The sequence below is a fragment of the Carettochelys insculpta genome, chromosome 15, assembly GCF_033958435.1.
Source record: "Carettochelys insculpta isolate YL-2023 chromosome 15, ASM3395843v1, whole genome shotgun sequence".
NCBI lineage: Eukaryota > Metazoa > Chordata > Testudines > Carettochelyidae > Carettochelys > Carettochelys insculpta.
In genome coordinates this window covers 22,599,020-22,621,875 of record NC_134151.1, presented here as the reverse complement: position 1 = coordinate 22,621,875, position 22,856 = coordinate 22,599,020, and the positions used below count along the sequence as shown (strand labels likewise).

Genomic DNA, 22,856 nt, shown 5'->3' with positions numbered 1-22,856 from the left:
GGACTTCGAAGTAGGCGGGGTCCTTTCGAAAAGGAGCCCCATCTGGACAAGACGCGCAGCGGTGAGGCGCGTCAATTTCAAAGTGCCGTGGCCACCCGCATGCTAATGAAGCGCTAAATATGCATTTCCGCGCTTCATTAGTAAACTTCGAAATGGCCATTTGCGTGCCCATTTCGAAGTTTGGGGCTCGTGTAGACACGGCCATAGATTAGAGATGACATTTTCAAATCTAAGGCCTAGGAGGCTAACAAAGTCCAAACAAGACTGAATATCAGGCCTGATACATGTTCTCTAAGAGTATGTCTACACAGCAAATTTACTGCAAAGCAACGGCCACGATTTCGAAACAACCTTGCAAACATCTACATAACGCAACTCCTATTTCAATATAATTTTGAAATGGCAGGCATCTTATTCTGAAATTAGTAAACCTCCTTGTATGGGGAACAGTGCTGACAGAGAACCCCTGACTCACGCACAGGTTGCATTCCTGGGCAAACAAGCATAAATAAAATTTCACATATGTTGAAACAGGGGTCCCCCTGTCCTGGCTGCTCCTGGATCCCCGCTCCCATGAGCAGGAGGGAGCCCAGAGCCAGGAACAGCAGCACTAGTCAGTTTCCCAGCTTCCACAAGTGGAGGGGAGCCGGGAGCTAGGCACAGCTGTGGGAACTGGGAGCACAAGGACCCAGCTGCCGCCTGGTGCATGGCTCCCTGCCACTTGCAGGAGCCAGGAAACTGACCGGCACTGGTTGATTTTGACTCTCATTATTCTAAGAAATGCACAAGTCAAAAATCATGTAAGTCAGGGGTCTACTGTATTTCAAAATAGGTGTTTTGACATAGGGGCCATGTAGACAGGGAATAGAGCCTATCATAAAATAAGCCATACCAAAGGGGTCAGCAACCTCCCCGCACCATGCATGCATGCCAAGAGCGGCACACAGGCCAATTTTCGCTGGCACCTCAGCCCCACCCCCTTCACCCTGCAGCCAGGAGCTTGCTCAAAGCCATTCCAACTGTGACTTAATGAAAGACCAGCTAAAGCTACCAACCACTACCTAACCAGTAAAGTTCGGCCTCTTTACTGATTTATTAATGAAGCTGTTGTATGACTATTAAAGACTTTAAAAAGTATTCCTGGCACTTGGCCCGTACATGGGGTCAAAAGGCCAAATTTTGGAACTCCACCTCAGAAACGTTGTTGACACCTGCCATAGTGTGTCCAACGGCTCTAATTCGACGTGCATTTTGTGTGTAGCTGCACTATTTCGAAATAAGCTATTCTGGAAACGTCTCTTCTGGAGTACCTTATTTTGAATTAACACTGCGGCTTACACATAGGTTAACGCATACTTATTTGTCTTTCTGAGGACATGTGATTGCCTAAGTTAAGATCAAAGTGACTCACTGAATTTGCATCTATAAATTAATGCCTTAGCAGAGTAATCACACACTTCACTGAGTTACTTGTTGCAAGGAAATTAGACAGGCTCTTTGGCTTGCAGGCACAGGCAGCAGGACTATTTTTAATTGGGGGTCTCCAAATTTTGTCCCATTTTGAGCTCCATTTACTCTACCCCTTTTCTTCAGTATCTCCTCTCCTACTTCTTTCCATTGCACTTCCCTGCTGCTGTTAAACCTCCTTCGGCTTTGTTCCAGCATACAATGAATCACTTGGCTCACCTCTCAAGCACAGGATGGCTTGAGGAGTGGGATAATGAAATACTTTTCATGTATAGGATGTTGATTCAAATGCATCCCCACTCACTAACCCCCATGAATAATTAACATGTGATGGATATTTGGTAGTTGATATGGAATGAACTGCTAGTCTCAATCCATTCTCAGGGGAAAGACAGCCACATCACAAAGCAGCTGGGTGGTTATTATTTGCTGACCATGTCAATAGAGACACCAGGGAAACCGGCACACAGACTGAACTTTCCTCTACTATGCAGAGGAGGGCTGGAGTACATTGATGGAAAGCTAATGCTGCCAATCCCTGTGTGGTAGCTGTTGTGGGGCTCAACAGAGGACTACAGTCTCCATGCTGCGAAACCAACGTTGCTTACAAGCACTGTATTTACAGGAACAAAAGCACTCTTGAGCACTGATGGTGTGATTCTGAAGCCTAGAATGAATGCAGCCTTAAACGCAGCTCTCTATGGGTGAATTTCCCTTTCACTTGTTTTTGTTGACTATTTCTAATAGTACTACTTCAAACGAACTTCATTGTGTTGGAGGGGGCTGTTAAGACGTGGTAGAGTGCTACATTGGAAAAGAGTGCAATTGGGGAATTTTTAAACACTGATTCTTAATTTGAAAAGCTGTAGCACTGGCAGAAGTGTCAGTGTCAACTAACTGATGGCACCATTGTACTGTACAGTCCCTAAGACTATTTAATCAGATTATTTTTGAAAGTTATATAAGGGTTTTCCACAATACTGCTCAGTGTATACATGAAGTCATGCTAATGGAGCAAATAAGGATGCCGTATTCTGGGTTTAAGAGCGACAATGTTATTTTGGAAAAAAAAAAAATTAGCCCCACTGCATCCTGGCACTAGGGAACTATTACATCTGTACTAGTTGAACCTCTCTAATCCAGCTCTCTTGGAACCTGACCAGCACCGGCCCAGAAACTTTGCTGGACCACAGGAGATAAACGTTGTCTCGCAGCATTACCAACACTTCCACTGGTTACTGGGCTCTTAGAAAAAATTTACGGGTAAGTTAGAACTAAACAACAGCACAGAACACTGAGCACCAGGACAGATGGTTGGAAACAAATTTTATGGCACCATGGAAAACCTGGCCACACCCATGATAAATGGCATCCAGCTAATTAAATGCAAGATGGATTACAGACGTTGCCGGATGACAGTTCTGGATTAGAGAGGTTCAAGCTGTACTTCACAGGGTTATGTCTACACTAGAGAGTTTTATTGACAAAACTGTGGTTTTGTCAACAAAACTCAGGTTGCATCTATGCACAACATGCAGTTTGTCAACAGAAACTATTGACAAAAAAAGTCATGTAGATGCTCCAGGGAGCCATTTTGTTGACAGAGTGGGTCAAAAGATCGATCTGCTTTTATGTGTAGATGCGATCTGTCGACAGAGGCTTCTACCATAGATGTAGCCCTGTTGAGGAAGTGTGCCTTAGAAAGGCTGGGTGTCTTGATCAAGGTAACAATATCTGAAGCAGAGCTGGCAGTCAGACGCCACTCTCACAATGTAACACTTTAACCCCACAATCAATCCTTCTTCCATGCAGGTTCACTGTCAACACAGGGAGGAAATTCACTGGGGCTCTTCCAATACAAACCAGAAACAGCACCAGTGAGATTCTTAGTTCTTCTCTGCCTGTTTCTTTCAAGTATAAAATGATCTCTCCTTTTGCTTCGTCAATACTGAGATCATTTGACCTTGCTCACCTGGCCTTTAGTTGGAGCCAGATTTTCCAAAGAGCTTGTCAATGCTAGACAAAACTGATTCAATGACTAGACTGACCATTAACAAGGGAAAGACCATGAGAATCAACCAGTCCAGCATCACCACCATCACACTGGGAGGAGATGACCTGGAAGATGTAGAGAAGTTTAACTACTTGGGGAGTATTCTGGGCATAGATGGAGGAATGGATAAGGATATCAATGCCGGGGTAAGGAAAGCAAGAGCTGCATTCAAGACTCTCTGTCCCATATGGAGTTCACAAATAACATCTGAGAAGACGAAATTGCGGATCTTCAACACAAATATGAAGAGTGTGCTCTTGTATGGATGAGAGACCTGGCCTCCCAAAAAGTCTTCAAATCACAAGCTACAGATATTCATAAACAGATGCCTGAGGTACATTCTTCACATCAAATGGCAAGACTTTGTCACAAATGAGGAGCTTTGGAAGAAAACAGGACAAGAATCAATTGACATTGAAATCAAGAGAAGAAAGTGGGGATGGCTAGGATACACTCTCAGAAAACCATCATCCAACATAGTCCATCAAGCTCTCACACGGAACCTGCAAGGAAAACACAAAAGAGGAAGACCTCAGACAACATGGAGAAGGTCTACTGAGACTGAAGGACAACAACTGGGGTACTCCTGAAGCCAGCTAGAAGTTTTATCCCAAGACAGAGTGAAGTGGAGGAGACTTGTAGATGACCTGTGCTCCATGCGGAGTACAAGGGTGAAGTAGCAGTAGTAGTCTGTTACCATTCAGCTACCTAAATAAAGAAAACAGATTTCCAAATGGACAGTGATTTCTTCTGAAAATCCAGCTGCTTTCTTCTGAAAATCCAGCTGCTTTGTGTAGTTGCCTAAATGGGAGCTGAGCTCTTTTGAAAAATCAGGCTCTACCTAAACAGCAGCTATCTAACAGTAAAGAGAGGGTCAGGCACAAGATTCAAGAACGAACCCCTTTTTCTCTGAAGTTCTGTGGAAGACGGATGTGGTGTTTCAGCTCGATCCCACCTGCAATTATTACTGATTAACTTTAAACCAGATCAGCGTTAATCTTAGTTATGTCACTCACACGTATCACACACAGCAAGTTAACGTTCTTGAAATTCGTATATGAATGTCAAGTGGGAAAACACTACATCCCCATTTCATGTAAATTATTCTGCTTCCATCCTCCACTCCTACCCCACCCCTTCAAAAGAAATCTTGACACATCTAATTTTAAAAAACAAAGCTGCATTTGCATCATGTGAACTTTTAACAATTTACAGTTTTTCAAACATTGAGAAGGAATTTCTATCCCTTTGCCCCAAGTATCATTTTTAAAAATTCACTCTCCGGCTGAAACAAGGTATTCTGTGGCATCTTGGAAACTAACACATTTATTTGGGCATAAGCTTCATGGGCAGGAGCCCACTTCATCAGATGCATGAAGATGACATGACAGCCCTTACTGTTTTTGCTGAAAGAAACTAACACAGCTCCCCCTCCGCAACTCCCTAGCTGAGAAATTTAATGCCAGGTTACAGAACAATAAAGCAGAGCTAAAAAGACTCTTGGCACAAAGGATTTTACGTACAAAATAGTAGAAAGAACTAATCTGATTCAAACGACCACTGCTTCCGGCCTCATTTATTTAGCCAGCTCAAAATGCACAGCCCTGAGTTTAGGGAACTAGGCCATTAGTGTGATTGAAACATTTTTCATTCTCAGAGATTGAAAAGTCCATCGTCAGCATGTTTATTTAGAGTAGCCTTCCAACACAATTTTAAGCCTTTGATAAAAAACAATGTTAAGCCAACAGAATTCTGTCAGGCCAACTTCGGGTAGCAATTATCCAACACGTATTGCCACCCTTCTGCTCCTAAGTCATGGCTGTGTCAGATTTATTATACACTATTCATTCTTTGTACATGACTCAAGAACACAGGTAAAACATACGTACTCTCTCAAAAAACACCTTCAAGCACAAAGCTAATTTTATTTTGCACCAATTACTTATTATGGTAAGACAGACAATTAGCTATGAGAAGCAAACCTTTGGCAGCGTTTCAAGACATCTAGATACAATTGGTATCTAAACAACTTTTCTTCTCATTGTAAATAAGGTCTTAACTCACTATTCTTCTGATCCATATATAAGTGCGTATCTATGAATACATTAGTATTCAACTTCCTTTGTGAGCATTTTGGCATCACAATGATATTCACAAACTAAAAACATCTTTCTGAATCATCTACACATCAAACTAAAACTATTAAATAGGCCTGGATGAAAATTTTATTCTGGAAGTGTGTATCCTTAAATCCATTGGAGATTGACCATTTGTTTGCTGGGGCATATTTCTGCATCTAAAGAATGAAGATGCTTCAATACCAGCATCAGCCATTTGGCTCTGAGACTACACCCCCCCTTTATATTGTGATTTTATATAACATCCCAGCTGTTTTCTATATGTCTGTAATCTGTTCTTTCAAAATAAGCTTAGCAAAACATGGTGTGGTATTTGTAGAAATGTTGCAATGTTTCTCTAAAACTTCCAACCTAACACTGACATGAACTAAATCATATCTGATCTTGTTTATAAAGGTGCTGTCATACTGGAAAGGAATTTTATCATCCAGCAGCACCCACAAGATTGGCTATAAAAATATCCTTTGCTTCTGTCTTGTTTATATGCCAACATTTACACAATTAAGGATTTGCAAGGGCCAAACACATCTGCCAACAAAACAAACATGCTATATTCCAGATAAGAGAATGACATGCACAGGAGTTCAACAATCAGCTTTTTTCTTTTATTCTCAAGAAGAAAACAACTATTTATTGTAGGAAAACACTGAGTAGGATTTATAGCTGTACGAAACTGCAGCATTTCATGGGGCTGACAAAACAGATTTAACATGTTTTTTCAATAGGGATAAATGAAAAGTAACAGAGAATGAATCAATACTTCAACATATGACTCAGGTTAAGGGCTGAGTTTGCCTTCCTGATTGATTTCAATGGAACTGCACCAGGAGCAGTATGGCATTTGATGTGAATTATAGAACAGTGCTTACAAATATTTTGCCCCAGGACAAGTGTGATTCTGCCCCCTTTTTCATACCAAGCAGTACAACAGAAATAAAAGATACTTCCACAGGCCTTCCAAACGGGGCGGGGGTGGAGGGGCAGGCACACAATTGCCCAGGGCTTAGGAGATTGCAAAGGGTCCAGGGAGGGGTGAGGGGGGGGAGGAGGCTTTGCCATGCAGGAGAGATTCATGTGCCTCCTAACAGAGCAGCAGAGGTGGCAGGTGCCCCTCCCTCCCTAAGCTCACTCTGTCCTGGCTTCAGCTCAGTGCTCCTGGGACCCTCCTCACCATGCAGAGCAGAGGGTTGGGGGTGCTGATGTCATGGGGTTCACTGTCCCTGTACTCCCATCTCCACAGAGTGGGACAGAGGGGGAACAGGAACTGCTGCACACAGTTCCTGAGGTTTCCCTGCAGCCACCTCACAGAGGGAGAGAGAGAGAGACAGACAGACAGACTGCGTGTCACACACACTCTGTCCCTCTCTCTGTCTCTTCCAGCCCATGTACCCCACCTCCAGAGAAGGGGAAGGGAGACATGGCTTAGGAACAGAGCGGGAGAGTGTTCAGTGACTGTCTGAAAGAGACAGCTCAGGCACCTCTCAAATTTCCCCAGAAGCTAACACACTCTCTCTCTCTCTCACCACATGCACTCAGGCTACGCTTACACGAGAGGATTCTTCCAACAAAACCAGACATTTGTCGAAAAACCCCACCGAGCATCTACACACAAAATGCACTTTGTTGACTGACTGTCGACAAAACCCGGCACATGCGCTGGCAGTGTCATGCCTCTCTGCGTTCAGGAATAACACCTTTGTTGAAAGTTTCCTGTTGACCAAAAAGCCATGTAGACACACTGGAGAGCCCTCTGTCATCCAACGCGTTCCAGTTTGCTGAGCTTGCGGATGGCCGTTCTGTTAAGAGAGCTGCCGGGAAACCTGGCCACTCTCTGTCAACAGAGCAGACTGCTCTTTCGACCCACTTCTGTGTGTGGACATGATCTGTTGACAGAAGTTCTGCCAGAAGATCTCTTCCAACAGTAACTTCTATTGACAGATCACTGTTGTGTAGACATAGCCACAAAGTCCACACACACACACACACTGTCCTGCCTGTGTCCCCACACACACACACTCTCTCTCTCTCACACACACTCGGTCCTGCGTCTTTGTCACTCACTTCTCAACACACACTTGTATTATTGTTGTTATTAGGTGTTACTTCCTGCAATGCACATACATGCTTTGTAATTTGACTCTTTCAAAGTGGGCTATTTTAGTGGTTTGAATGGTTTGTGCTTTTCATAAATTTTACTTCTTTTACTTAATTCGTTGGGCATTGAGTTTAACATGCCTAACTTACCCTGACTGGAATAATTCTCTCTCTAGTAACTTTTGAAAAATACATATTACACCTCTGTTTATTCTTTCGATGGTTGGTGCAGCCATACTCACCTGGAGCACATAACAAAATCCTTTGCTCATGTGATGACAAAAGTAAGCCCAGACATGCCAGCAATGCAGGCACAGCACTGCCCAAAGGTCAGGTGGACCCTGTCATAGAAGGCCAAGTGTCTGTTCTGTCCCAGGGCCCGGCATACCTGAAAGTGGGCCTGGGAGACTGTCTCAGTCTGAGTCCCCCAGAGTGGTCAGGGGAAGCTGGGAGGACTGAGCCCAGAATGAGCTGACAGCCTTTCTAGCCTGCTGGAGTTCAGGCTCTCCCATCCCTGGATGCAGATACGCCACCTAAACTCAGCAGGGTTGTCCCTTTGTTGCATCAGAGCTTGCAGAAGGTAACATAATGACCCTGACTCTTCTTTTGCAGCGTCAACACACAGCAGCTCGTCAGCCCGATGGCCTGAGCCGCCCCGCCCCCCCACTCTGCAGACAGCCAGGCCCCCTGGAAGGCATTAGCCTGGTCACCTCCCCGCCGAAGCCCGACAGGAGATCAGAGCCCGACCCCCTCCACCAGCCCGTCCGTCACCCAGCAGCCCCGCTGTCACCGCCCCGTCCCCGAGCATCCTCCCGCAAAGCCCAGCCCCAGGAGGGCTTTACGCCCCAGCGGGCCCTGGGCAAACTGGGCTGGGAGATCCGCCGCGCGCCGGGCTGGGCTGTGCGCCCCGGGGAGGTCCGGGACTCCCGGGGACCCCCAGCCGCGGGCTCGCAGTAGCGGAGGCAGAGCCCTGCTCCGGGCTGCGCCCCCCTCCTCCGCCCCCGCAGACTCCCCAGCAGCCAGAGGCGGGCAGCGGCTGCGGGCCCCAGGGGGAAGCCGCCTCCAGCGCTCGCTCCCCAAACTTCCCCCGTGCGCCCCGCGCAAAGCGGAGCGGCGCCGAGACACCTTCTCCCTGCAGCGGGCTGGGGGCGCCCCGCCAGGCGTCCCTGCGCCCCGCCCGGCCCGCGGCACTCACGCAGAAGCGCTCCAGGTCGGTGGCTGCCATGGTCGGAGCGGGGCCGCCCGGTGCGGGTCTCTCGCCTGGGACCTGCCTGGCCGGAGCCCCGCGCGTCTCCCCGGATCAGTGCAGCTGAATGAATCCAATATGGCCACTTCCTGGGAACTCCCCTTTGCAGGCTGGAGAGGCCCCGGGGAGCCGCCCTCCGCCCCCAGCCTGGGGGAGCCGGCCAGGGACGGGCGCTCAGGGTCACCGCCGCGGCCCCCTCCCCGGCGCCCCTGCAGCCCGCGGCTCCTCCGCAGAAGGGGCCTGGGGCAGCCGGGCTGGTCGCCACCGCGGTACCGCCCCTTGGGGGGGATGCTGGGAGTTGTAGTCCCGCCGGTGCCCCGTCGGACACCGGTTGGGTGTTGCAAAGGGCCGGGCGCCAGCAGCCGCTGTGCGCGAGTGTCCACGGCCCAGAGCCGGCGAGCCGGAGTGGCTGAGGGCGCCCTGCCCGCCGCGGGGACGTGCCGAGCTGGAACCCAGGCCTGGCTCACCAGCGCCCCGCGTGGCAGGAGATTCTCGCCCGTGCTGCTGCTGGGGCCACCGGCTGTAGTGCGAGGTGAGGGCCAGGCCTGCAGGAGGTGGAGGAATCTGCTCACCTCCCAGGGCGGTGCTGTCGCGCAGTGGGCAAAAGGAGCTGGGGGAGGGGGTGTGAAATTTCGTAAGGGGGGCGCAGCACCATGGGCTGCTGGGTCTCAGGCTCATCCAGCTCATTCAAAATGTTGAACTATATGTCTGGTTTTATGGATGTGGAGTCCCATTTCTATACCTATTCATAAAGGTTTTACATTCTACAGACTTATTTTCTCACACATGCCAAAAAAGGATTTTACATGCACAAAACCAAAGTTCTGTCGGTTTGGATTGTAGCAGACAGGTTGGGGAGCCCCTGCTAATTGCAAGAATGAAAAGTGGAGCCCCATGTAAAAAAATTGCTCACCCCTGCTGTAGAATGAGCCTTTTTCTGGGATCTTTCATTGCCTCATGTCTCACTGGATGGTAAATTGTTTGGAGCATGGATGGTGGTGTGCTGTGCAGGGCTGAGGCGTAACAAAGTATGCACCCTAATTACAGGCAGGACGGTTGTATGACCTGTTGTAAAGGTTGTCCACCGTGTCCCAGGATAAGCCCCCATTTGCAGTTGTTTAGCACTTTGCCAAACTTTAACCACTGAGACTCAAGTTTTTAATTCCTCATTTGTATCCAACCATCCACTTTCTGCCAGACAGGAAGCAGGGATGGGATAGTTTTCCCGATTTGTAGACCATCTCATTTTTTAAAACAATTCTAGTTTGTGTATTATGTTAGTTCTTTCTGTTGCATGCCTAGTACGCATTTGGCAGGCCTGCCAATGCAGGGGGACAAAGGGGGCAGTTGCCCCTGAGCCCAGCATTTCAAAGGGTCTCAGACCTCCAGCCCCTTTTGAAATGCTGTGGAGCCCTGTGCTGCCACTCTTCAAGCAGCTCTGAATGAGCATGGGGGGGAGAGGGGTAAGAGCTGACTTGGTGCTTTCTGCCTGTGACCCCACCCCTTCTGGGGGCAAGGAGCAGAACCCCTCTCCCACCTGGCCCCCCGCTGGCTGTCAGCACCGCTTAAATTTGGTGTTTGAAAGTAAATAATTATGTGCCCACAAAAGCACACTCATATCAGTGGTATCTTTTAAAAGGAGCTGAAACAGTAATAGCATCTTTAGTGCCTTCCCTAAGAGACTCTCAAATACTTTATGGACATTATTGACCTAAACTTCCCTCCATCCCCCACAGTTAAGTATGTATGTATCACCACTATTGCATTTCTCACAGACTTGAGCACTCAATGAGCAAATTAAAACTGAGACCACTGTGGGTTCCATAGCTATTTATCTTCTGCTTATCTTGTACTCCCTGGTCCATTTCTTGTATGAGTCTTACACTTACACTTGTGGTGGGCAACCTGTGGCCCAAGGGCCACATGCAGCCTATCGGGGTTTGATGTGTGGCCTGCGAGACATTTTGTTTGCTGTTGCCCACATGCAGGGTTCCCAAATTCTGCTGGATTCCATCTAAGTACCTTTTTTCCTGCTGGTCCTGCTAAATGGACATATATGTAAAGCAACGGCACGTGAATGGGGTACATGCTGATTGCACGCAATATTGACTGTGAAAGCCACACGCTCCCTCTGCATCCAGTCAAAGTTCTGCTACTGTTCAGTCAGCACACCCCACAAATTCTAGGTACACTAGTGTAGTTAGCAAAACTACCCTGTCCTGGGAAACTGCCTTGGTTGCAATTTTGCAGCCTATTGAGATGAAGGAGGGGCACTGATGTAGCCTTCTCACTACCTTAAGTTGCCCATCTCATATTCTTTGAGAAGCAACTATCTTTGCGTTATGTGTGTGTTACATGTGTTAGCTGATGCCTGTCTGGGGTTTCTGAGTATTACCATATTATAAATAACTAGCAGATTTACCCAGCGTTGCTTGGGTCCTTAGCTCAGTTAATGTGGGGGGAGGGGTTGGAAAATAAAAAGAAATGTACATGCTTTACATAAATAAATGTATTTTTCAAAAATACAATGTTATTTATAGGAAGTTAATTTTTATTTCAGATTTCTTTCAAAAAAAGGGATTGTTTAAATTTTTCTGATTTTTTTTTTTTTTAGTAAATTGGAATTCCATAAACATTTTTTTCCTTCATACCTAGAAACTTTTATGATTGGCTATGTTAACAAAAAAGGGCTATAGCCAATATGGTTTCCAAAAACATTTTCTCGTGCTTTTTAAACCTTAAGCTTTGATTTAGCTATGCCAATATAGTGCACTACTCCAAATTTCTCCGTGTCATCTCTTTTCTGTAAGGTTTACTGAGAAGCAGTCCTATTCCAGCATCATCCTATTTTTTTGGCTCATCTCGGTTCAGTCTCTCTAAACATTTGCTCAGTTATGTCAACTTTGAGGGCTTAATTTGGTGATTCTGTCTTTTTTCTGTTTGATTTTATGAGAAGCAATCTCATTTCAGGCACATCCCATTTTCCTGGCACAACCAACCCTTATGTTGCTTTACACTATATGAGGAAGTTGTGTACCAAATTTAACAGTGCTAGCTCTTACCATATAGGAGGAGTTCTTGATCAAACAAACTCTAAAGTATACAGTAGATAATAATGAGATAGTGTTATAATAAGCTGGTTTGCTGCAGTACAGTAGGCGTGTAAGACCATGTGTTAATCCAAATGATCTTTTTTAACCTGAATCATTTTGCAAGAGATTAGAGAAGCATCTAACTGGGCTTAAACCAGGGGAATAAAAGTAAAAAGATATGAAAATTAGAGGTAGCTGAGACAACTGGAGAGAGGGCGCAAGGATCATCAAAAAAATCATTCAGGCGTTCTCACTATTACAGAAATCAAGTCCTTTGATGAAAATGCAAGAATATATTCACTGCAGCAATTTGTGGGAATTTGCTAATTAGGCATCATCTGAGAGAGCTGCACTGTGGATTACATTAAAAACATAAGCCCACTTGTCTTTGGCAAATATATTGCTTTATCTTTCTTGAGCCCATCTCTCCTTTGTACATTCACTTCCAAGCTGTTTCCTGCTCTGTTAATTTGCACTCTTGTTTTGGCTGAAGCTGGGATGTCAAGATGTTCTCTTTAATGGTGTTTCCCTTAATATGGGATTTATCAAACACATTTATGGCCTAATCCTTGTAGTAATGAGAGGCTTGGTGCAAAGCTAAAGGCCTAGAACAACAGTCAATGCTTTGTTAACATACAGCAAAGCTAAAGGCCTCAAGCCTGAACAACAGTAGATTAAAGCAAAAACTGTGCTAGGTTTGCAGCAAGAGACAGGAATGCAGCAAGGGACAGAGCTGATAAGTCAGAGGGCCGAATATCTCATAGCCTTACTCACATATCCTATCCCTAGTTACATGGCAATATCCTATGCATATTACCTAAGCACCTATAACAGTCTATGTTCTTATACAACCAGTTATAAGCATTTATGGACACTTATTTTCACAATGGAGAGCTTTGTCCTCAAAGAGACCCACAAGGGCCACAGCCATCTCATGTCATCAAACGAATTTACCCCACTTTGCGGTTATGGTTCCGGGCCTAACATTCCCAGGCCCATCATAAGGGACTAATAAAAATTGGCAAATAAAATTGGTCCACCAGTCGTACGAGGGAATGTGCAGACTTCGGGATAGATGGGGCATGAGTGTATGGACAGGAGAAGAAAGGTGTCCACGTAACCATGTTTAGCCCATTGGGTCACCTATCAGTCTACGCATTATGCTTTTCTGGGACGATGGGTAAACATCCTCCCCATAAAAAAGACAGAAAATGGAGGAATGTAGTAATGAGAAGCTTGGTGTAAGGCTAAAGGCCTAGAACAACAGTCAATGGTTTGTTAACATACAGCCAAGCTAAAGGCCTCAAGCCTGAATAACAGTAGGTTAAAGCAAAAACTGTGCTAAGTAGATTGTGCCCACAGGAATGCAGCAAGAGAGAGAGCTGATAAGTCACAAGGCCTAAAAGCACATAAAAACACCTAAAAGCACCAAGAGCCAGGCAGTTAGTGATCTACATAAACACATCCTGCTTAGTACCATGCACTCCCCATACTCTCACCCCATAGATAACAGCTTAGCACCAGCTACCTTTCAACCCACGTTCAGGAACAGGTTGTAATGACAACATGATAGATAGTGTTGTTTTGATGGTATCGCCATTATTCCCAGGTTAATAGGTAGATATAGTTGCATTAAGGGGTGTCAATGTATTACGATGAGGGGGTTGTACCTGGATACATAACTTATTTATACCTGTGTATAAAGGTGTGTGTAACAGGGGCTGTGTCGAGCGACCGAGGGGATGACGGAGCCCCCTTGCCGTCAACTGAGTCGTGTCCATTGTCACGGCACGTGCATGTACCAACGTAAACTATTGAGTCATATTGGAGACCCAAGAGGGTGTTGGAGACCATATGTCAACGACAATAAACCTGGCTCCAGTGCCTTCATACCTCACTTGATTTGTGGTTCTTGGGGGCTCTCGGAGGTCTGCAGTGTCAGCTAACTGCAGGGTCTACACAGTTGTCCAAAGAGAGCACACGCACGTGACCTAAGCGATTAACATCGAAAGGAGCAGACTGGATGTCCGAGCACCATTCCAGCAGAGACACCCAACTACAATCCTGAATATCCTCAAACGTGTTCATAAGTTTTTATGCCTGCCAGTAGTTCCATTGACTTGAATAGGACTAACCAAGGGTCTGATCCAGTGGGAGTTAGTCCACTGACTTCTGTGGGTGTTAGATCAAGTCTAAACTTGCTTACTTGCAAGATCAGGGCCTTCATTTGTATTTTTAAATGTATAGTAATCCCTTGATTTACATGGAGGTTGCATCCCGGGCAGTCTCAGCGTAAACCAAATTTTGTGTAAATTGGAGTGGGGAGGGTTGGGAAGATCCCTGGCATTCCCCTGGCTGGGGGAGTGGGCAACTGAGGGAAGTTGGGGGAGGCCAGCCACGTGGTCCCCTGCTTCTCCCAGCTGAGGAGCACACAGGTGCTGGGAGAAACTGCACCACAAGCAGCTGCCTGCATGCCGGGCTCCCCAGCTGAGGGAGCTGGGGGTCGGGGGGGTGGGCGGTTTCGATTTGCACTTAACTCGTTAACGCGAGTTAAGCACGAATCAAAATCGTGTTTCTTGAGGGTTTACTGTAAGCTGAAAAAAGATGCCCATAACCATCTTTGCTTCTCTATTCTGTATAAAGTAAACCTGCTTAGGGTATTTCCTCTCCCCTGCCTGTCACCCCCTCAAAACCAATGTTCTTTTCTATAATTTTGGGGATACAAGGTCTCCCCTTCCTTATTTTGCTAGAGGTTTTGAGAACTGGAATAGGAAATTTCTCAGCCCTCAACCAATGGCATAGGCTTGCTGAATCCTTCACCAACAAAGCTTCCCTCCCATTTGTTTGTCAAGAGTTTAGATGTTTGCACAAGCCAGCAAAAATCTCACCAAAAGTCCCTTTCTCTCTCAGATTCTCAGGTAGTTGTCTCAGGTTTGTTTTTTTTTCTGGCACCTCCTTCTCACAGGTTCCACAGTCCTCTAAGGAATCCTCCAGCAAAACCAGGGAAGTCGGGGTGTGATACTTATAATGTGCACAAGAGGCAGATTTCTTAGAAAGGCAAAGAAAACCTTGCACTCCTCCTTTCTTACAACATCGGGTAGCAAAAAGAAATTACTAAAAATGTGTAAACATTTTTTTCTCTTTACAGGTAATCTTTAGGACCCCATCTACCAAAACACATAACGTACTTGCTTAAGTTTAAGCATATGCTTAATTCCCACTGAAGTCAATTTTTGCTCTTAAAGCTAAGCACATACACATGTGTTTTGCTGAAGAGGGATATGCTTTGCAAATCAGTTAAGATTCTTTCTTCCTGGTAAAAAGGCCATTGTGGTCCACGTCCCATTAAAGCCAGTAGAAAGACTGTTATTGACTTCAGTAGGCTTTGAATCAGGCGCAAAGAGAGTAAAGATGGGGAAAGAGAAAAAGGAAAGGGAAAAATCCAGAGACATGGTAACTGGGTCAAGGGACCAACCTCTTGTAGCTGGGTTCTGTAATTGAGCTGTATTTGTAATGAAGATGGTGCCTGATTGTTGAAACAGCTTCCCTTTCTGAAGCACAGGCCTCTTCTCATTTTCTTTGGCTGCACGAAAAGGAGTTGCGTGGCTAGGTGCTCAGCTCCAAGAACAGCACAGGATAAATGCCTAGAGAGACAGATAGACGGCATGAGGATGATATTTTTAACATCTTATTGCTTCAGGGGACACATTGTTCCTCACGATAGGGCGTCTGATTCTCTATTCCTATACCCAAGCTCTGTAGCAGTGTAACTAATGGCTTTATGTTGTGGTAGAGCTGGTGTAACAGACAGAAGATTCTGTCCCATTAGTTTTTAAAACACCTATCATTCTCCAGATTGTTCTTAAGCACTTGTGAATTAAATTTATATGATTATTGAGGTGGATTGGGTGGGTGTTCCTGTCAGAATCTTTAACTCTGGTGGAGTATTTCTGCCTACGAATGTAACACTTACTGAGGGCTATATTGTGAATTTGCAACAAGCCTGAGTAAACTGCCCCATGAACAGAACAAAGAGCCACTAGTGAGCCAAAGATTCACATTTGGGTCCCTGATTATGTCCTTCTCCTAGGAAAGAGGGAAGTAATCTGCATCACTAGCTCTTCCCTTGGTGTTTTCCTCTTTGCCCCAATCCGATGTGTTGGAGATACATGGGAAGTAAGACAAGACTCCACAGACAGAAACAAAAAAGTAGCAGCAGTCCCATGCAGGGAAGAAAAGGAAGCACTGTATGGCCTTTTAGTCCCCTGGTAGGCACACTGAGCACGTGACTGTCTTGGGGTATGTCTGTCCTTACCAGGGGATCAACCCATTCAGGGTCTATCTTCCGGAGTTCAGTTTTGCACATCTGTTAAAGATGCGCAAAATGAATCCCTCTGGAGTCGGCAGCCAACCCCCTGTACTCCTGCTCTCGCAAGGCATAAGGGAAGTCAATGTGAGAAATGCTCCAGTCGACTTCCTGCAGTGAGGACAGATCATAGCTAGAATTGCGTATCTGCACTCGACTGTAAGACCGAGTGTGAAACAATCCTTGCCCCCAATTTCCTAGCTTTCACATTTATGCCATACCAAAGCCAAATGCAGTCCTTTTGCACATGGTCAAACATATTTTTCAGGGCTGAATGAAACCCTTGATCTGCATCATCTGCACTGGCTGGGTTTGATTTTTTGCACGTTATTCAACACGGGCCAGACAAGTAGTTTTGTAAACATTTTGTCAGCCTTCAGTGGTTCCTTCTGCCTTTGTTTTTCTGCAATAGGGCTTGAACTGGGATGGCTTCACAGTCTTTGGTTTAGCTTCAAGGCCTCAGAGGAGATGAGCGGCTTTGCATGTAATTACTAACAATAATAATGCTTTCCGTATATAAGGCCTGATTGTTCAGAGGTGCTGAGCACTCAGAGGTCCATTTAAAATCAATGAGAGCTGCAGGTGCTCTGCTCCTCTAAAAATCATGCCTGTTCTTCCCTCCTCACACACCTGGAGTTGCACTTTACCCCATGGAGTCGTCTCAGTGATTTAGCCCTGGTCTGAGTGTGTGTGACCAGCATAGCTGGGAACAGAACCCAGTCCCCCGGCTGCTAATCATAAAGGGCCAGCTCTCCCACCCTCACTGAAGCTGATGCTATATTTCAGTGGGATGAACTCACGGGGATGAAGGAGCTATTTACTGTGGGAAAGAAGGCAGGGACAGAATCAGCCCCAAGGACATAACTCTGTGGAACAGCCTGCAATAACTTGAATAAGGACACATTTTTGGTTACATGGCAAATTAAGAGAATGAGATCTGCTGTTATTCGTTTAATACAGGTTGAACCTCTCTCAACTGGAACTCTCTCATGTGGCAACATCTGTTGTCCGGCATGATTTCAGTTAGCCAGATGACCACTTATCATGGGTGCGGCCAAGTTTCCAGCCACCAGTCCTGGCTCTCGGAGTTCTGTGCTGTTGCTTATCTGTAATTTACCCTAAATATCTTCTAAGAGCTCAGTAAGCAGTGGATGTGTTGGTAGTGCTGCTAGACAATACTGACCTCCTGAGTTCCAGCAAATTTTCTCATCCAACACTGGGCAGGTCCTGGGGGTGCCAGGCGAGAGCGGATCAACCTGTAGAGTTCTTTAGAACTGGCCCTCAAGTTTCAGTTGAGTCTTCCTCCTTATTCACAGAATGCCTTTTGTCTCTAGATGTTTTCCCTCCTTCACAGACTTCTGTTTGATTGTTTATTCATTGAAAGTTACTGCATTGCTCTCTGGAACAAAGGAAGAGCTCTTTGCATTCATATAGCTCACCCTTTGTTTCTCAACAGAGAAATATCTGTGAGGAAACTTTAAAACTGTGACTGTGGTTATTCTTGTTGGATTTCACATTGGAGAACAATTTATCTTTCCCTATTGAAGGTACAGATTTCAGTAGTGCTCAGTGCCACACAGGCCAGAGGAAAATCCACAATTTTCTCAAAAGTAGGAGTCTCCTGTCAACACTCCATATGCTGGAAGGAGACTGGAATCTTCCCTGCCTATCCTTGAATTTTTCCTTCCTCTTCTGCTCTGAATTGCAATATGATGCCTCACCTTTCTTACAACCCAGAGGAAAGTCACGTAGCTTCTTTATTTAACAGTTTGTGCGCCAAGGAGCGGGCGCACGGGACTAACAAGGCTTCCCAACTTAACCCTGAAAATTTATGAGATATTGATTCCAGAGCCTAGATGTGGCTGCCAAATCTCCCACTTCATTTTCCAGTTTTGCATCATTTGAGTTGTTGCAACCATACAATATACTATCCTGCTGCCACAGAGGATAATGGCAAAATGCCCATAGGTATGTTTCCCAACATGCCAATACTAATGGGTCCACAGATGTATGATGTTTCACAAACACCCACAACACTTCCCAGTCAAATACATTAACAGGGGAAACGATTCCCAAATGTTTGTGATACAGAATCAGCAAAGTTTGGTTTGAATTATAAATCGCAGAAGATCAAACACTTTTTTTCTGTTTTCTGAATTTTTCTTCTGTCCTAGCTGGTGAACTGGAAGCACCATGATGTATGACAGCTAGAAATAATCTGCAAGGCAGCCTGCAATGTTCCATAAATAGCAAATCCAAAAATACTCCCTTTTTCGGTTTTTGGCAAAAGGAAACAGAGGATAGCAACATTTCTCTTGAAGCTGGAAGTTTCAAAGGAATTGGGTGCCCAACAGCATTAGGGTTCTCACCTGATTGTTCTCTGCATTAAAAGATTTTGCCTGAATGTATTTATGGTATTCAGAGGCATCATCAGTCAGTGTAATTTCTGCAACTCAATGTACTTCTTAATCAATGATGGAGAAACAAACTAAACCTACCACTAAACACCAGACAAATGAAAAATCCCCTCAACAGCCTGCAGGCTGTGGGGGTGGGGTATACAGGAGGGAGGAGCAGCCCCCAGAGCAGGGGGCACTCAGCATGGGGGCAGCGTCCAGAGCCTGGCCATCCCCTGGAGTGCCCCACCAAACAGGCTGCAGGATGGAGAGGACCACTAGAGACTGGGGGTAGCCCCCAAAGCGCTGCCCTCTCACACCTGTCCAGGGCTGAGGGGACAGCTGGATGCCAGGGTCAACCCAGAGTGCTGCCCTGCCCCCAACAAGCTGCAGGATGGGGCAGCCACTACCCCACACAAAGACACCCTGGTGCAGCTGCAGGCCTGGGGGCAGCAGCAGGCTGAGGGCTGCCCCCAAGCTGTTGCCCCCCCATAGGCTGCAGGCTGGGGGGCACAGCTGGAGCCTCCAGAACCCTAGCCTGCACCCAACAAGCACGCAGCCCTGGATCCCTCCCTCTCAGGAGGAGTTGCTGGACAGCGTACACAGCCCTGGTCCCTTCAGGAAGAGCTATTGGCTGGGGAGTGCTGCCACGGCCCCCTGCGAGGAGCTGTTGCTGTAGCAGCATTGCCCTCACTGCCACAGGTGGCCCTGGTTCTCCCCCCACCTCCCAGCCCCCTGTCCTGAGGCCCCTGCCCTAACTTCTTCACCTCCCACCTGCCTTGACTTCTGCACCCTCACCCTCTGCCTTGAGCTCCCACCAATCCTCTGCCCTAAGTCATCCACCCCTCCACCCCGCCCCACTCCTCAACCCTCACTCCAGTCTTCATTTTCGAAAATACTGTCAGAGAAAAAAGCAGTTACATTTGTCATTTATTTTCAAAAAAATTACCTCAGCCAATGCCCTGAGCAATGCTGGGTACATCTGCTAGTCTACTATATGTTTGAGAGAGTCTGTCTGTGAGTCAGTCTGTCTGTCTGTCCATCTGTTTGTTCAAAAACTCCTCCCAAATGATAAAAGTGAAGACCCCCAAATTTAGTATCCAGCTTCCTCTTAGCATACCTTAAAGCAAGGCAAGAGTTTGGTTGTGCTGGGGTGGGGGCTGAAGCTCCCCTACCCCAAGATACATTGCTTGCTGTTCCTCTTCCGCGCTGTCACGGACTGAGGGAAAAGTGCACATTTTACTGCATTCCTGACCCTGCTGGAGAAGGCCAGGGACAAATGAACTTTGCATTTTGATTTTGCTCCCTCACAGGAAGGGGACCAGCAAGCAGCTGGGGGTGAGAAGGGGCTCAGGGCAGGGGGCTGGAGTGTGTGGACGGGAGCAGGTGTGAAGGCAGGGGACTGGGTGTGTGAGGGGCTCCAGGCAGAGGCTGGGGGCTACAGGTGTCAGGGCTGGGCATGTGGAGGGTCTCAGGATAGGGAAGGAGCTGGTGTGGGAGATGCAGAAGTCAGGGTTAGGGTGAAGAGGGGCTCAGGGCAGGATGTCGGTGTGGTGGGGTGCAGGAGCCAGTTAGGAGAGGCTCAGAGCAGAGGGCTAGGGGTGTAGGGATGTGCAGGTTTTGAAAAATACAATAATTTAAATAATGCACATACATTTTTTTTTAAAAAGCAACACACCACTGGCTTAAGAACCTGAGCAATACTGGGTAAATGTCCTAGTAATATATATTATAGTAGTACCCAGAGGCTCCCAACTGGCCTGATATATGTAAAGTCTAAAGACTCTAACCACCCAACCAGACAAAGTCTGAGGGCTGCAGACACAACACACAAACAAAGGCGCATGGGTCTGAAATACGACAGGTTCCACCTTCCCAAGCTGGGATTCTCTGGTCCAGCAACATCCGTGGTCAGGCAGGGCCATGGACATTACTGGACCAGAGAGCCCCAGGCTATGAGGCTGTTGGGAGGGGAGCCCAGCACGACTTCTTTACTGGAGCATGTGCCCGTGGGGCTGCAGCCATGGTCAGCAGCCCAGCCAGGGCTGAAGCCAGCATCCCTGGGGCCAGGGCTGCACAGGCAGCCCAGGGTGCTGGAGCCGGTGCCCCCAGGACTGCAGCTGGCAGCCTGGCCCAGGCTGGAGTCAGTGCCTCTGGGACTGGGGCCACAACCAGCAGCCTGACCACATCTAGGATTGGTGCAGTGCAGGCTGGACTGGTGGCAAGGGGCTGCAGGGCCCCAAGATGCAGGGTGGGTGGAGGCAGGGGATCCAGTGGGGCACAGAGCCAGCAGCAGGCTGGGGGGATAAGGAGACCTCCCTTCATCCAGCAAACTCCCTCATTCAGGACCAGTCAAGTCCTGAGGGTGCTGGACAAGAGAGGTGCAACCTATACAGCTTAGTTGGGCAGCTGTCTTGTACTCTGTTTTTATTGGTGGAAGACTATACCAAGGCCTTCTAACAGACATTCAATAAATGAGAGTCTGCGAACAGAAACACCCACTGATATAAACCTGATAACCCAGGGAAACTGTGGCTTGGTCTATATTACCAGCTTATGTTGGTATAACTATATCTTTTGAGTGTGGAAAATCCCCGATCGCCAGGCGACACTGTAATACCAACCTGACCTTCAGTGTAGACAGGCGAGTTTCTCCTGTTGACACAGCCACATACCCTGACAGGAGCTCTCCTGTTGACATAAGTAGCTTCTGCACTAAGCACTGCAGGGGAGCTGTAAGGGCAGACATGTCCTTATGCAGAAGAGAGTAACTTGAGGGAAGAGTTTAAAGGATAATATAGTTAAAGTGGGGAATCTACATCCATCACACTGTCAGATGCATTTCCTATGCTCACCTCCACTTCTGCAGGTGAAGGAGATACCTCATCCACAGCTCCCAGCTGAGGAACATGGAAAGGGAAACTATTGGCTCTGTAGCACATTTTCCCATCCCATGCATAGGGAAAATCCCACGTGATTCAGAAGTTCAACAGGATTCTGGCTCCCTGCATGGAGAGAGGATGGGGAATGAAGAGACGACAGTGCTGATTGTATGTGGAGTGTTTTCCCTCCTAAGGTGAGTCAGAAACCTTCACAAGCTACTACAGATGGGGTTCCGATAGTGAGGGGACAACAACTTCTTGGGTTAGGGGAACAGTGCAGAAGAAATAGGCAAAGATCTAACAGCACAGACGTGGATCTCAAGGTATCCATGGTTCTCAGATCCAACCCATAGTCACTTTCTTGGGAGCTGTCCAGACAATAGGCCAGTCTATGGTAGCTAGCACCAGGGAACAGCACTGACTTCCAGAGGGAATGGCAGAGATTTTCAGAGCTCTTTCAGTGTAGAGGCAGCCTTAGCACAGATGTGATCGGCTTGACTTTAGCCTGTGCCAAAATTGTCTCCTTGGAGTGCCACCAAATTCTCCATAAATGTTTGTAAAATAAGAGAAATGGTTCCAAAAACCTTAACCATTCTCAGTTCTTCTCCCTTAGCATACTCTTCTTGTTCATTTTCTGAGAGCAACTGAACATAAGAAGTGAAGGGTAAGCACAACGTTAAGAGGAAAAAATTGCAACACAAAGAATGTAGGATGAATTCAGAGGCTTTCATGTGGTTACTTGATTCTAATAACCAACCTCTTTAGCAAGCCATAGCAATTAGTTTTGGATGCTTATTTACTATTAACATTCTGCAGTGAGCCAAGCAGCAACATGGGGCTGCTATAAACAAAAAGCATTGCTAATGCAAGGGTGGCATTAATAAAATAGCATACGCAAGAGACAACACCAGCAAAATATTGTTTGTGGTTACTGTGCAAACAATAAGACAGGCCTGATGAGGCAGTAATAGGTGTGAAGTAATCAGTGTAGGAACATTACAGAGCTACAGGCAGGATAAAGATCACATGGAGTTAAGGGAGAGAACATTAGCACAGCACAGACCCAAAGGAACAGGCTCCATGGCAGCTGTACTCAAGCTGTACTCATGTTTTCAAATGAGA

At 46.6% G+C, this 22,856-nt stretch overlaps 1 protein-coding gene and 1 long non-coding RNA gene across 4 annotated transcripts in view; both read right to left on the bottom strand.

Annotated features, from left to right (window-relative positions):
- SEPTIN8 (septin 8) overlaps positions 1–9,406 on the bottom strand; it is a 68,534-nt gene extending 59,128 nt beyond the window's left edge. For all 3 annotated transcript variants that reach the window (XM_075009996.1, XM_075009997.1, XM_075009998.1), the window contains exon 1: positions 8,948–9,406. In XM_075009996.1, the coding sequence (XP_074866097.1) occupies positions 8,948–8,977 (30 nt within the window). In that variant the 5' untranslated portion in view covers positions 8,978–9,406. The remainder of the gene's footprint in view (positions 1–8,947) is intronic.
- Positions 9,407–17,792: 8,386 nt separating this feature from the next.
- LOC142021306 (uncharacterized) lies at positions 17,793–21,780 on the bottom strand. Its single transcript, XR_012647659.1, has 3 exons — positions 21,708–21,780; positions 21,477–21,585; positions 17,793–17,855 (listed from the first exon to the last, which is right to left on the bottom strand). It is a non-coding gene; the product is annotated as an uncharacterized LOC142021306 (long non-coding RNA).
- Positions 21,781–22,856: the final 1,076 nt, after the last annotated feature.